The 15,630-nt window shown below is 46.2% G+C and overlaps 1 protein-coding gene across 2 annotated transcripts; it reads left to right on the top strand.

Annotated features, from left to right (window-relative positions):
• The first annotated feature begins 297 nt into the window (after positions 1-297).
• Trpv6 (transient receptor potential cation channel subfamily V member 6) lies at positions 298-15,605 on the top strand. Of its 2 annotated transcripts, XM_052720350.1 has the most exons (15): positions 298-712; positions 8,537-8,634; positions 8,782-8,904; positions 9,262-9,399; positions 9,700-9,798; positions 9,996-10,168; positions 10,629-10,775; positions 10,855-11,067; positions 11,352-11,438; positions 11,538-11,614; positions 11,843-12,008; positions 12,354-12,420; positions 13,099-13,367; positions 14,417-14,523; positions 14,862-15,605. In XM_052720350.1, exons 1-15 carry the CDS (start codon positions 585-587, stop codon positions 15,151-15,153), a joined length of 2,184 nt encoding a protein of 727 aa, XP_052576310.1. In that variant the 5' UTR covers positions 298-584; the 3' UTR covers positions 15,154-15,605. The 2 variants fall into 2 exon arrangements, with proteins under 2 accessions (XP_052576310.1, XP_052576311.1); XM_052720351.1 differs by lacking the exons at positions 298-712; positions 8,537-8,634 and having other exon boundaries at positions 8,792-8,904; positions 9,267-9,399.
• The last annotated feature ends 25 nt before the right edge of the window (positions 15,606-15,630 follow it).

The following is a 15,630-nucleotide window of genomic DNA, read 5'->3' as shown; positions in this document are numbered from 1 at the left end:
GGACTTGAGAAGAGACAGGCAGTAGCCCCTCCATCCTGCAAAAGGTCTTTTCTTGCTTTTCTCCTCCTCACAGCCAAGAGTCCCTCAAATGAGCCTGACCTATCCAGGCCTTCCAAGAAAAAGGTCATTGGGTGTCCCAAAGTCCAGGGGCCAGCTCTTTAATCTCTTTGAAGGCCTAGGAACAGAGGGAGAGTTCCAGGGTGGAGAGAGTTGCAGCTGACTGACGCATGGCCTCAGCAGGCAGGACTTTGGGGCCTGTCTCTTTAAATCTCAGGTAATTTGGGAGGAGGGAGGGAGTGCCCACACAGCTCCTGCTCACTCCCAACAGAAGCTCCAGATATACAAGCCCAGCAGATTCCCAGCTCTGCCAAGTAGAACAAAGCAGGAGCCCTCTTCAGACTCATAGGGGCGGCCACAGGAAGCCTTACCAGCTCTACAGGAGAAGTAAAGACAGGAGACAGGAGACGGGACCTCTACAGAGAGAAGGCAGGCCGGCTCTTGGGGGTGCCAATGTGGCCCCAAGGCCGAGCCCAGTTGGGGTCTGGCATCAGCCTCAGCCCCACAAGGAACCAGCCTTCCACCCCATGGGGTGGTCACTGCCTAAGGAGAAGGGGTTAATACTTTGCCTATGGAACAAGTTCTGCAGATGGTTCCACAGACAAGAGTCCTGGGCTCAGAGCCGAGACGAACAGAACCTGCTGCAGCAGAAGAGGTAAGCTTGCCATCTGCTCCTGCTCTTCTACCTAGCAGTAGAGCTCACACCCTACCTCTTTCCAGCTTGCTTGAGTTTTCTCTTGGCACCCCTGGCTGGACAGTCTGTGCCCCAGGTTATGGACTGACTCCTTGTTAGCACTTTCTCCTGAGTCTTGGCCTGTGGAGCTAGCTGGCCAGGATGTCAGGTGAGAAGCAGCCTGGGCACAGATGGTAGTTATCTTTACAGTCCCATTCAATCCTGTAGGCCTCTTGTGAGTACCTCCCCAGTAGCCAGGCACCTCACTGGCCCTTGTGAACCCTCTACACAAAAGGGGATTGAGACAGGATAATGTGTTATTCTTATGTATCTGTACTCTATGCTCCTTTTGGCAGCCGATGGCAGAAACACATTTTATATATAAGCATACATGTGGGAATGAATGAAACAGCAATCGAATGAATAAAGCAATAACAAAACACTTACACTCCTGCCCATTTGTCTCAGGGATTTAAAGACCCAACAAAGTTCCGATGCAGCCTGAAGCACCTTCCTCTCTGTTGGTGGGTTTGCAGGACCTCCTGGCCCACAATGCCTGAAATGCTTACCATGCTGCCTTTCAAGCTAGGGTGTCTGGGAGAGAACCTGGAGTTTGAGCCCTCAGGAATACCCTAACACATTTTGTTTCCATTCTCTGAAAACTTCCTTATACTCATTTGATACCCACTCCTGCCTCAGACAGCATCTTAGAGTTTGGATTTGGAAGCAGGAGAATAGGAAATCTTGGGCCCACCCTGTGGTGGTCTCTTCTCTGACATTGTCAACGGGGTTCCTCACCCAGTTGGTGACATGCTAAAAGGAAGTTCTGCTTTTGGGGGCTCCCCCAGGCTATGCAGAGACAGGTAGCATGTGTATTCACAGGGGAAAGGCTGAAGGTTTTGTCTTTGGGTTTTTCTCCATCTCTGAATGCAGGGTTTGTCTTAACCTGGCCTGAAGGCTGCATGGGATTTCCTCTTCTTTGGATTAAGCATTCCCAGCTGGGATGTGCCCCTTCTTGGAGCTGTGGCTTTCCTGTCTCTCACACCAGCCACCCACCTCTCTCCCCCCAGGGCTGGGAGAGTGGGGGCCAGGGCACATGTCTGGCTGATGACGTCTTAAGGCAACAGAACGGCATTGTTGTTAGAGAATAATTCCTCATTGGTTTCCCTTGTTCTCTTCCCACTCTCAGGACCCTGTCGCTGGGGGCATCAGGCACAGATTGCAGAAAGGTCATGGGTTTTGAAAGGGGTAGGTGAAGTTCCTATATCTCCTGTGCAGGAAGAACTCAGTAAAGGACCTAGGCCTGAGTAGGCAGCCTGGCTTAGCATATGCTATTTGCATGTGTCTAGTCTGTACCCATTTCTTCCTACCATCCAGTGGCCTCCTCTGTAAGTTGGGCTAGGAAGACCTAATGCCACCAGTCAGAGGATTCTCCCCTCCGTTTTCTGATCTCCACATATGTTTCTATAGTTTCTTAACCCTCTTCTTCCCAGACACTTGGTGTCCACGCTAGTGGCCCTCTTTGGATGTTACTTCCCAGAAGGAGCTGAAATTTCTTTGGAGTTTCTTGGTCTGAGAGGTCAGCTACACACAGGGAAGGCATGCTGGAAATTGGATGAGCTGGGGGTGAGCACTTAAATAAACCCTATGAATCGTGGAGAGTCTCATCCTTTATGGGCACCATCACCCAACTTATCTGATATAAAACCAAACCCAGGCTTTGGATGGAGGGAGATTCTGTCAGCCCCATAAAAAACAAATCAGGCCTGGAACTCAAGAGGGAGCCCCAGAGAGGAATTCTGGGATAGGACCAGCTAGGATTTCATGGACTAGACGATGGTCTCACCAGAAGGCAAAGCTTTAAGAACTCTGTAAGATGAGCAGAGGCAACCTTCCATTGTGTAACACACTTCTCTTGGGTCTTAATCATGCAGCTCCCCAATTGAAATCCATATTAGCTAAATTCTCAACTCTTTACCAATTCTTCTCAACCATTTCTTGAGGCCTGAAGTTTTTCATTTCTGTATATCCAATGTATGATACATTGATTGAGCATAATACACTCCACTAGGATTGTGGGAAATTAACCTAATATAGTTCTTGCTTCTCAAAGAGCTCATGTTCTCATGGACAAAATGTTCTAATGTTCATGTTGTTCCTACATATCTTCAGATTAAATCAACCTCAGACAAGGAAGCTAACTATATTGCTGCTTGTGTGTCATACAAAGTTAGGCTCATGGTAGTTGTATCAATGATGAACATGTACAGCATTTTTTCCTTGTCATCATTATGAAACAATACTGTACAATAGCAATTTATATATAATTTATATTCCACTAGGCACTATAGGTCACCTAGAGACAATTTAAAGTACACAACAGAGGTAGGGCAATGGTGTACCTATACTCCCAGTACTTGGAATACTGAAGCACAGGACTGATAAGCTCAAGGCTAACGTGGAAAACACAGTGGAACTTGTCTCCAAAAATTCAAAACTTAATAAATAAGTTGAACATTGTGGCCTTCACTTGTAACCCCAGCACTTGGGAGGATGAGGCAGGAGGGTTGCCACAAGTTTAACATGGACTGCACAGTGAGTTCCAGGGCAGCCTGGGCCACAGAATGTAGCTCAAAGTCTACTAGATGAATATGTAAATGATATGCAAATATTATATCACCATAAGGAAGGTGCTAGAGCTTGTATGGATTTTGGTACGAGAGGAATGTTATAGAACCAATGTCCTACTGACTCCGGAAGAATAACCGTACTTAGGTTAAAGGTGAGCATGGTGAAGGTCATGAAAAGGTTTAAGTAAGTGTTGAGAGAGCAGAGAAGGAAACTGTCTTATCTGTTATCTGATTTCTGCTAGTGTGGTGTGTGCTGGGAGCTTCACAGAGGCTGCCCAACCTGACTTCCCACCCCTCCTGTACAGGCATTTTCACTCCCTGGGAGGACAGGGAGTCATGCTGGACGTTTGAGTTGGGTTACATAGATACCTGTATAAATAATAGATCTGAGTTGAAGTTTCTGTGCAAGCTCAGCTCTGCCATGCTTCTGTAGACCTACCTCAGTTCTTGCCTTGATACACACATACATATGTGCCCGTGTGCTTGCCTGTGTAAGGGAGTTAAGAAACAGCTTGGTTCCAAATCTTGAAATAAGCACACTCTCCAGGTTGTGACTTCCTCTTCTTATCGCCAGGAGTCTCAGCTGGAGGGAGGTGGCCCATGAGTGCCCAGTGCATGCCATGTTCCCACACATGACTGATCTTTCTCATCTGTGGTCATTGCTCTGGGCCTGACCCCCACCTCCCGAGAAAAATCAGGAAGAGCTGTAAAAACTAGAAGAACCACATAATTTAGTGGTAGGCACCCGGGGCTATGTTCTTGGTAAGTCAGTCTGCCTTTTAACCCTGTGTGATCTTCTGGCAGTATCTGACCTTGCCACCTCAGTTTCTTTTTCTTAGAAAAAATGGAGAGAATTACTCAGCTGCTATTGTATGACTGTGGAAAGCAACTAAGTGATGTTACTTTGGAAACTGACAGGCACATTGAACAAATGGGATTATGACAAAAAAAATAGCATTAAAAAGGCAACTACTGAGGATGACAAGAATCGGGGGGGGCTATGAACTTCTTCCTAACAGAAATGAATCCAATCAGAATGAAAATGTATGCTCCTGGCAACTACATGGTATTATCACTCATAGTCTACTCAGCGCCTACAGTCAACTGTAAGAGTATCTGTAGAGAAACTTCTATGTATCCTCAGAGGTCCCCCCGCCGACTTCTAGCCCTAATCAACACAAAGAACAGGGACAGAGAAATGGCTAAGGAGGCACTTGTCTCAGCTCAGACTCTGACCTGGTTGGACGAATTACTTCCGAGTACTCACCCTAAGGCTCCATCTGTTACATGAGTAGGTTAGACTCCATTTCTGCACGTCTACTGTCCTGATTTGAACATTCCTTAAAACTCTTTGGATCCTTCCTTGTTTCCCAAAATAAAAGACAGAACATGACTCATGCACATGGCACACATAGACTTATACGTTCCTAAGAATCAGAAGCAGAGGGTTAGAGGAGAGAAGTTATGAAGGAGGGAAGCCGTGGACTCTCACTTGGAGACACCATCTTGGCCCTGAACAAGAGAACACTAACTTTGTCAACAACAACAACAACAAATATGCTAGGTTTTGTGTCAAAGAAGCCTATTACTGAATTTTCCCCAAGCCATCATGGAATCAGACTGCTCAATTTTATACTTAATTTCCAAGTAAAACAAAACATTGAAGAACCTGGAAACACCTTCCATGTTTTTATAATTTCTATTTCCTTTTGCTATTCTCTCACCACATCTTTTTGTTTCTCTCTTGTTTTAATTACTAGACAATATTTTGAGTGTTTTATGAAACTTTAGTTTCTTTTTATGTGAAGATTCCCTTTCTCTTAATAAGTTATGAGTAATTGCACCTGTAAATCAGAGCATCTCCACCCTGGCATTGTTAACATGTTGAGCGGGATAATTCTTTGCAGGTGTCCTGTATGGGATGTTCAGATTGTCTCTTCCCTTTATCCCCTGTACTTAGTTGTTCTTTAACCTGCCTCGATGGGTTGCTATTGGAGAATCTACAAGATTCTTCGGTATTCCTTACACTTCTTGTTTTGGAGACCAAAGATTGTGAGTTCTGTGTCCTTGCTGTTACAACTACCTTAGGGACTTGGGACTTTCTCTGCTATCACCTTGTGGCCCTATGTAGTTACTGCAAGTGGTAAAGTAGGCTGAAAATGGCTCTCTGACCCTTCCTTTTCCCAATTCTGGAGTTTGCAACCAGACGAGGCCATTTCTTACAAACATTGTTGAGTTGGATTATAAGCTGTTTCTTTACCAGGGGTGTGGTCTGACTAAGTTGCCAGATAAGACACAGGGCACCTCTTTTAATTTGACTTTTAGATGAATAATGGGTAAGTTGTTACTGTAGACATGTCCCCAGATATTGCATAGATATATTTATAGAATTGAAGGGAGAAGTTGTGCATGGATATGATCAAAATACATTGTATAAATCCATGACATTTTCAAAGAATGCAAAAAATAGTATTGAAATAGTTGTGTAACTGAAGTTCAATTTTAATTGAGCATCGTGTAACTGTACTTTACATCTGGTAGTCTTTGGTCTTTCACAGGTCTGCTAGGATAGCAGCAGACAAAAGGGGAAGGATTACATAGGGAATTGAGGCTTGTGGGGAACCTTTGCCAGCTTCAGAGACATGTCATGAACAAAAAGAAATTCTGTGATTCCCAAGAATAGAGGAAGAAACATATTCTATTTACAACACAAACTGCAAGATGTTATAATAAAAATAAGACCAAAGGAAAGAGTGAAAAGTGTTCTGGGAATAGTGATGTTGGTGATGGTGTGTGTGTGTGTGTGTGTGTGTGTGTGTGTGTGTGTGTGTGTTGGAGGAATTTGTGTTTCCCCTACATTCTAGTTCTAAAACATCTATGTAAGAGAGCTTTGGGCAAATGGCTGGAGTCATGGTGGTGGTGAAGGATCTAGAAAACTTGTTTTTCAGCAGTATTTTCAAACTAAACACTATTTTTCACTTAGGCTATATGTTTATTGAAGGTTGGCTTGGTGGGGGTAATAGATAGAGACAATAAGAGGGGCAGTAAAGCCACCATGGCATCACTACTGATTCATCCACTCTACAGCTATCATAGTGAGCAGCCACAGCACAGTAGGGAATTTTGCTGGGCACAGAAGTGCAGAATGCACAATGAACAATCACTGGTTGGGGGAGTGGATTCAGGAAGAAGCAGCCTTGTGGGCACAGGCCCAAGAAGAACGGTGTGCTCTGTGGGGCTAAGGCGTGTGGTGAGACTGAAAGGCCAGGTGTAAGGAGTGAGGGGGAGGATCAGAGAATGGAAAAATGGTTGCATAAAGACCGTGAAGGACCTCTGTGTTCCTTATCCTTGGGCATTGAAAGACCCGTCGGCCTTCTGTAAGCTGTGACTACATTGCCATTTAGAAAGACTGTCTTGACAGCATTAAAAAGGATGGACTAGGGGTAAGTAGGGTACAGTGAAACAAAGAGAATGTCTTGTTAATCCTGGACCAGAGTGCAAAGATGTGAATTAATGAGCTTTAGCAGCAACAAAGGAGAAAGAACAAAATGGAGACAGAATCTTAGATGATTGATTGAACCTGGTTGCTGCCCATGGGCCTATGTGGGAGCTGGGGTTATGGTTGTGCGAGATAGAAGTCACTTTCTTCTCTCTATCATTTTCCTAACCCCAGCTTTGTAGTAAGCTTCTTGCCACTGCCAGCTCTTTCAGGATGAGAACTCTTGTCCAGATACTTTTGTATGCCATGTAATGAGCTATCTATGGATAAATGTGATAATTTTATTTACATAGAAAGACCAAATTGCTCCAAGCTGAAGGAAAAATTCAATAAAAACAGAACCATGTTTCTTAGTTGGAGTAAAACTAGAGAGGTGATTTGCAGAACCAGGGAATATAATTTTTTCTAAATGCATAAAAATCAGTTAATAATTAGGGAAATACTAGGGACTGGGAGTTGGGATGACTCTGAATTCAAAATTGGGTACACTCAAGAAGAAATGGAAGGGGGAAATGAGAACATTCAGACCCACATGAAATTCAATAAATGAATTCTCTAAATTAGATTCTCTATTTCCCCCTCATCTGTCATTCTTGGCCACCATTTATATCTTCACAGGTACTAATAGTGGAAATAAAGTAGCACCTAAGGCCCTATAGACAGGGTGTGAGGATGATGGATGACTTTACTTCCTAAGCTTTAAAAAGTGCTCTTTAGAGAATGGGATTCCAGTGCTTGCCTTGGATTTATTACTTTAGCATTTTCACATGCATGGGCCACACTCAATGACTCCTGGCTTGAGTGATGTTCCCAGAACTTTCATTTGCACAAGAATCCATTGGGACTCTTCCTAAACTTCAGACCTGGACATTTCATGTCAAAGGGTAATTAGAGTTGAAATTTATTATTAATTTGCGTGAGATGCTGATCATCTATAGGATTCCTGATTTAAGAGGGAAAATTGCAGAAGTTAAGATGTGAGGAGAGAGAGGTATGAATGACCACTGCCCGGAGCCAGGCTTTCTCACAAGGGCTGTTGCTGTTTTTAGATTGAGTTCTGAAGATACTGCCAGAAAGAGGAGGGAAGTGGAGGAATCAAATGTTCCACATTGAAGGTCAAATAGCAAGGCATCTTGTAATAGAAGAAAACCCACTAGTCTCTGCATGTTGACTTCCTCCACAAATATGAGGGAGGAACTCTTTATACCTTCAGTACATAGAAAACAAGGCTTATCATGCAGGGCAATCTCAGGACACCGCTGAGTCCAGAATAGGACCATCCAGGCATGAACAGATCATGGGGTGAGTGTATGCCTGAACAAAAATCCTCCTTTCTTTGTCCGATAGGCACAGATGGTTTATATACATGTGTGGACACACACACACACACACACACACACACATGTAAAGGCCTGGGTGTTTTCGTCCCACTACCAGGGAATAGGAAACTAGTCAGGGCATTCTCTTACACAGGCTAAATGTTGGACGTCAGTTTAGGAGAACTAAGCAACAGAGAGAAGAGAGTTGGTGACCTTTGCACTGTAATGGACCCATCTGCCTGGGTCAGGAACCTTGCCATCCATGCTGTAGAGACACATATCTGAGTGAAGCCTTCATAACTGGCTCCACAACTGGGCATGTTTACTGTTACCACTTTCTTGTCCCATTTCCTGGTAGGATCTGGGAGTCACCTCTTCTTCTAGCTGCCAAAGAAAATGATGTCCAGGCTCTGAGCAAGTTACTCAAGTTTGAAGGATGTGAGGTGCACCAGAGAGGTACGGAGCAGAGTCCTAGCAATGGTTTGTGGGTCAGTCCCTGACCTCACAGGCCTCCCCAAGAGATCCCAAGACCTAGAGTCTGCTTTTTCTCCATTGACTGCCCCAAAGACATTATATGCCTTTTTCCCCTCCTCTAAATGCCAGGAGCCATGGGGGAAACTGCACTGCACATAGCAGCCCTCTATGACAACCTGGAGGCTGCCATGGTGCTGATGGAGGCTGCCCCAGAGCTGGTTTTTGAGCCCATGACCTCTGAGCTATATGAAGGTGAGGCCCTAAGATGGATGGTCTAGCAATCTTAGATAGATAATTCGGGGAACCAGAGAAGTTATCTGAAGATTCCTAATCTTTATTATTATTCCACAAGTTGTCCTTTTTCTAAGTGCTGATGACAAGTCATTACATCTGGTCCCTGATCTTCCAGAGACCCAGGGAAGGGGCAGAGTTGGATGGAGGAAACAAAAGAATCTACGGGGAACCTTTAACACCCATTGTTAAAACCCTTTAACACACCATTTAACGTCCATCCAAGATGGCCACACAAAGGAAACTATGGGGACATGTGAGAGGGATTCTTCAGGGTCCTGGAAACAGATATGTGACCTCCAGCTCTCTCTGGGCCAGGTCAGACTCCATTGCACATCGCAGTCATGAACCAGAATGTGAATCTGGTCTGTGCCCTGCTTGCCAGAGGGGCCAGTGTCTCTGCCAGAGCTACAGGCTCCGCCTTTCACCGCAGTCCTCACAACCTCATCTACTATGGTGAGTTCCAGGGCCAGGCTCAGAGGTGGAAAGTGAAGCAATGGCAGTAGGGGAGGCTAAGGAGGACGCTTTAGGTCCTTCTGGGAGGCCAGGAGGGCAGTGCTTCTAAGACTTAGAGCCAGAGGCCAATTCCCTCCATAACTCTCTGGACTGTCCATTCCTGAGGTTTCTGCTGCACAAGTGATCCCAAGCCACAAGCTGAGATGGGGGAGGAGGAGGCAGTTGTAGGCCTGGAGGCCAACTATCCCTCTCCTCTTCTGATCCTGCTGTCTCCTGTCACATATCTCTTTGTGTCCACAGGAGAGCACCCTTTGTCCTTTGCTGCCTGTGTGGGCAGCGAGGAGATTGTTAGGCTGCTCATTGAACATGGAGCTGACATCCGGGCCCAGGACTCCCTGGGTAAGATGGGGATGAGAGAAAGTACTGGATGCTGTGTGTGTGTGTGTGTGTGTGTGTGTGTGTGTGTGTGTGTGTGAGAGAGAGAGAGAGAGAGAGAGAGAGAGAGAGAGAGAGAGAGAGAGAGAGAGAGAGAGAGAGAACACTAGGATGGGGAGTGAGTCATCAGGGGACCTGATGGCAACTTCTGTCTTCCCCAGGAAACACAGTACTGCACATACTCATCTTGCAGCCCAACAAAACCTTTGCCTGCCAGATGTACAACCTGTTACTGTCCTATGATGGGGGAGACCACCTGAAGTCCCTGGAACTTGTGCCCAACAACCAGGGACTCACCCCCTTCAAGCTGGCTGGGGTGGAAGGCAACACTGTGGTGAGACCTACGCCCTAAGGTGTCTTTAATGACCCCCATTTTACATTGCTAGGAACAAAGAGAACTCAATCCACCTATAGGGCTTAGGTCCCATTCTCAGCTCTAATTCCGATCTGCATCAACCTATGTCCTTCATGTCACTGGTCCATTTTTTTCTCTTTGCCTGTTTCCTCTGACTGAAGTACTGGGAATTCATGTAGTCTAGACCTCATCCTGAGATTTTCTGCAATGCCCAAGTCCACTTGTCCTTCCCCGAAGAGTGACCTGCAAATTTCCCCATATCTCCAGGTTCTGGAAAGAGTCTTGAGGCAGGATAAATCTAGGATCCTGTGGGACACGAGTTCTTTTGTCTTCCAAAGGCTGTGGTCTACAAGAAGGCCAATGCCTTTTGCAATCTTTCTCTCCTGGGCTGTGCTGCTCTCTTCGGCTCAGGATCGTGACCATCTCCACTCCCTTCCAGATGTTCCAACACCTGATGCAGAAGCGGAAGCACATCCAGTGGACCTACGGGCCATTGACGTCCACTCTTTATGACCTCACTGAGATCGACTCTTCAGGGAATGATCAATCCCTGCTGGAACTTATTGTTACTACCAAGAAGCGTGAGGTAGATAGTCTTCCCATCTCAGGCCCTGGTGAGGGGTGGCGGGGGTCTTGGAGATACCGTTCTACTCCTTCCGGTGCAGGCCCGCCAGATTCTGGACCAGACACCTGTGAAGGAGCTGGTGAGCCTCAAGTGGAAGAGGTACGGGCGGCCCTACTTCTGCATGCTGGGTGCCATCTACGTGCTGTACATCATCTGCTTTACCATGTGCTGTGTCTACCGCCCCCTCAAGCCCAGGATCACTAACCGCACCAATCCCCGGGACAACACCCTCCTGCAGCAGAAACTCCTTCAGGTGACTCCCTGGTAGTGACAGATAGTACGTTAGGAATCGTCTCTTCACAGTGATGTCCCACTTTCCTGACTCCACACCAGGATTTCACTTCTCACCTAGATCTCTGATAAGTGGGGCACAGATACAACCCGCACACACAGAAACACACATACATTCTTACCCTAGGAGCAGAGTTTGAGACTAGCTGAACCTCATGGTCTAGAAAGAATCTGAAAGAGCAAGTGGCCTTGGGAACTGATATACAGGACAGAGACAGGCAATTTACCAATATCTTTCCTCCCTAGGAGGCCTATGTGACCCCCAAGGATGACCTACGGCTGGTGGGGGAGCTGGTGAGCATCATTGGGGCTGTGATCATCCTGCTGGTGGAGGTAAGGTGTGGATAGGATCCTGGTGGAGGCTGTCTGCCCCAAGGCCCAGCCCGCAGTCTGGTCTTCAAGAGCCGTTATGTCTCCCTGACTTCTTTCCAGATTCCCGACATCTTCAGGTTGGGGGTCACTCGATTCTTTGGGCATACCATCCTTGGGGGGCCATTCCATGTCATCATGTGAGTGTCTTCTTCATCCCACTCCCTTCCTTCATCTCACTAGGGCTTCCACTGGCCTCCTTTCCCTTAGCTCTGAGTTCCCTCTGTGATGTGCAACCCCAGGGTACTGAGTATGTTGAGGCTGAATCTGATGGGATGGGGTCTGTCACAGCTGTACTCTTGTTTATAGGTCCCCAGGATAAAACTGAGGGTTTTTTTTTCTCATTTTCCCCCTTTTTTCCCACTCAGGATCACTTATGCCTTCATGGTGCTGGTGACCATGGTGATGCGGCTCACCAATACAGATGGGGAGGTGGTGCCTATGTCCTTTGCTCTGGTGTTGGGTTGGTGCAATGTTATGTACTTTGCCAGAGGATTCCAAATGCTGGGTCCCTTCACCATCATGATCCAGAAGGTCAGTGCCTCCCCCATGCTTACTAATAAAGATCCCTAGACCAAGGTTAAGCAAACACTTTTCTAGAGGACTGGATAGTACATATTTCAGGTGTTATGAACCCTACATAGTTCTTGTCATATGTTCCTCTAATTTTTTTTTTAATTAAAATCCTCTTACGAGCTTAAAGATCATCCTTAGCTTAATATCCTCACCAAAACAGGGCAAGTAGATTTAGCCAGCATGTTGTAGTTCACCAACTCATCTTGCTGTATGGAGCCATCAGACTTTGGGGATTAGATTTACTGGTGTCAGATTGGTAAGCACTCTGAAAGTGTGGTGTTCTCTGCCTCCTCCTCTCCACAGATGATTTTTGGTGACTTGATGCGATTTTGCTGGCTGATGGCTGTGGTGATCTTGGGATTTGCTTCAGGTAAATCATGGATCCAGGATGGAAGCTGTGGGAGGAAATGGCTGGGGTGGGGGAGTTTAGAGGGTACAGAATTCTTCAGGTGGAACTTGGAGGGAGGCCAGACATTAGAGGAGGCCATGAAATGTCTAAAGATAAGATGTTGCTCAGAAGTGAGTGACAGTAGTGTTAGGGGCAGAAGATTAGGAGCATAAGCCTTGTAGAAAACAGTAGAGCATAATAACTTAAAATGTATCCTTTGTGAGTTGATCAAGGACAACAACAATAGATATGCTAAGGTGGACAGAGGAAAGCCCAGAGGGCCTCAACCCTACACAGAGAACTACAGGCAACTGGGGAATGCTGAGAGGAAGACAGTCTTCCTCAAGGAAGAACATATCAATTTGTTACCCAGCACCTGAAAATATATAACAAGTAACAGGAAATATATTACCAGTTTATGAAAAAGAGGCCATGAATATGATAAAGAGCAAGAAGAGAGGGCTTGGAAGGAGGAAAGAGAACGGGGGAATAATACAATTTTATTATAATCTCAAAGATAAATAATTTAAGATGTATTGTTTTGAGTTGAGACAGCAATATGAGATGAAGGGAATGGGATGGAAACAGATATCAAATAGCTAATGGTGGGCTAATCATGATACAGTTGCCATGGTAACTCTCACCCCTTGGGTGGAGCAGCCTTCTATATCATCTTCCAGACAGAGGACCCTGATGAGCTGGGCCATTTCTATGACTACCCCATGGCACTGTTCAGCACTTTTGAACTCTTCCTCACCATCATCGATGGTCCTGCCAACTATGACGTGGATCTGCCCTTCATGTACAGCATCACCTATGCCGCCTTTGCCATCATCGCCACACTGCTCATGCTCAACCTCCTCATTGCCATGATGGGGGACACTCATTGGAGAGTTGCCCATGAACGGGATGAGCTCTGGAGGGCACAGGTGAGCCCTCTAGTGGCTAGGAGGGTTACTGCATATCTCTCCTTCGTGCTCAGGAACTGGCCATGCTCAGATAGAAGCAGCCATTTGTATTCATGTATATTTGGATAGGTTTTTGCGCAAGTTATAAAATAATGCAACATTCCAGGGGAATTTAATTAGCAACCAAGAGCACTTCTGGAAACTTGGGGAAGAATTCCATGTATTTTCTCAACAATTAAATCCTTGGTCTTTTCTAGAAATAAAATGAACAAATGGCTAAAACTATATTTGGTAAGTTTTGCTCCCAAGTCAGAATGGAAGTATCTAGTCTTCCTGAAAACAGTGAAGCCTGCAAGATTTGACCCAGAAAAATTGGAAGTGTTATAAATAATGACATTAAAAAAAACCCTTTCTTTAGCAGCAGAAGCTATCTTCAGTTGGATCCTATTATGATGGGCATAAAAGACAATGTGATGAATCAAGTCCCCACTTAAAAATATACCTGGAAAAGAATTTATCTCAACAAAAATAATTTAAGTAAAATAAAAAAGGAACTATAAAATCCTAGAAAGCACTTAACTGTGATGTGTGGAAATGGAGTAAAACCTAACCCGGCTAAGAAGGGTTTGCTGGGAGAAATATTTTGAGAGTATGTTGATATCAGGTTTCCAAGCAGAATGTTTATATTTTCAAATCACGTTATGTATGCAGGTTCAAAGCATTCTGAGACCTGTGAAACTCCTCTATGTCTTCCACACTCTTGCCTATACCTTTGGTCAAGGTCTCTCTTGAGGGGAAACTCTTGCAGGCCACCCACACCTCACCTGGCTTTGTCATGGCTTTCAAGTCATAGGATAAAGAATTGTGAGGTTCAAGTCTCATCCACTCTCTCACACAGAAGGGGCTCTACTAAGTTCTTGCCACATCTTGGTTTGGGTTCTATTTTAGAGCGTCATAACCCCCAGAGTTTGTTACTAAATTGTCTTCCTTCTGCCTGGTCTCCTTTCTTCTCCCTTCCCTTCTCAGCTGTACCCGACCTCTCTGACTTCCCTTTCTGTCCCGAAATACAGGTTGTAGCCACCACTGTGATGCTGGAGCGGAAGCTGCCTCGCTGCCTGTGGCCTCGCTCTGGGATCTGTGGGCGCGATTATGGACTTGGGGACCGCTGGTTCCTGCGGTAAGTGATGTGGTCCATTAGTGGCATTCCCTCCGCAGTCACTTTGCATGGTGTCTTCTTGTTTCTAGAAGCTATACGGAGGTCTGTATGCTTCCTAGACCGCATGCTTAATTGTCGCAAGTGTGGCTACTGAGGACGGGACTCCATTTTGAGCTTGGGCTCCTAAGATTCCTCAGAGCCTACCGCTTCCTGAGGGCTAGTGGCTGAGGGGCTGGTGCTCCGTGTCCACAACGTGGCTGCACAGAACCTCCAACAATGGCGGGGCTGAATGAGAAGTTTTGATCTTAGGTCTTCTTTTCTGCTCCACGTCTCTGAATCCCTCCTCCCACCCCCTCCAGGGTGGAAGATAGGCAAGATCTCAACAAGCAACGCATCCGCCGCTATGCACGGGCCTTCCAGCAACACGACCGCCTCTGCTCAGAGGACTTGGAAAAAGACTCAGGAGAAAAACTGGAGATGGCACGTTCCTTTGGTGCCTACCTGACCTTTCCCACACCCTCAGTGTCTCGAAGCACCTCCCAGAGCAGCATCAACTGGGAAAGGCTTCGACGGGGAACTCTAAGGAGGGACCTTCGAGGGATAGTCAACCGGGGCCTAGAAGATGGGGAGGGCTGGGAGTACCAGATCTGAAGGTTGGCTCTCACCAAGCGTCAAAACAGGATGAAAAAAAACCAGCTGGAAAGTAGAAGTCATCCCCCAAGTTCAAGGCGGTAGGGGGAGGACCATGCTAAGGAATGCACACTGGGAATAAATGTTCCAGGTCTCCACAACTCCTTCAGCTTGGGGCAAAGGGAAGAAGACTCTCTGGTCCTTGCCTTAACCCAGCATTCCTTGTTCTCTCATGGAAGCTCCACTGCACACCAGAGCACTTCAAAGACAGGTTTGCCATCTGGGGCACCTGTCTCCACCCAGGTCTTATAAGTGGGAGGGGACAAAGCTCTTCCCAGAGTGCTCCAGACAACTGATGGAGAAGACTGAGCTTCTGGGAAGGTGTGTGATGGAGAGATACAGGCACCAGTCGTGGGGTGGGGAAGCTGGGATAAGCCTTGCCACCTTCCAATAAAGTCGTTTCCTGATCCCCACCCAGCTCCCTTTATGTTTCAGTGA

This window comes from Peromyscus californicus, unplaced genomic scaffold, assembly GCF_007827085.1.
Source record: "Peromyscus californicus insignis strain IS unplaced genomic scaffold, ASM782708v3 Scaffold_6__1_contigs__length_162567912, whole genome shotgun sequence".
NCBI lineage: Eukaryota > Metazoa > Chordata > Mammalia > Rodentia > Cricetidae > Peromyscus > Peromyscus californicus.
The sequence above is the reverse complement of the archived record's forward strand: the minus strand, read 5'-3'. Positions and strand labels throughout refer to the sequence as shown.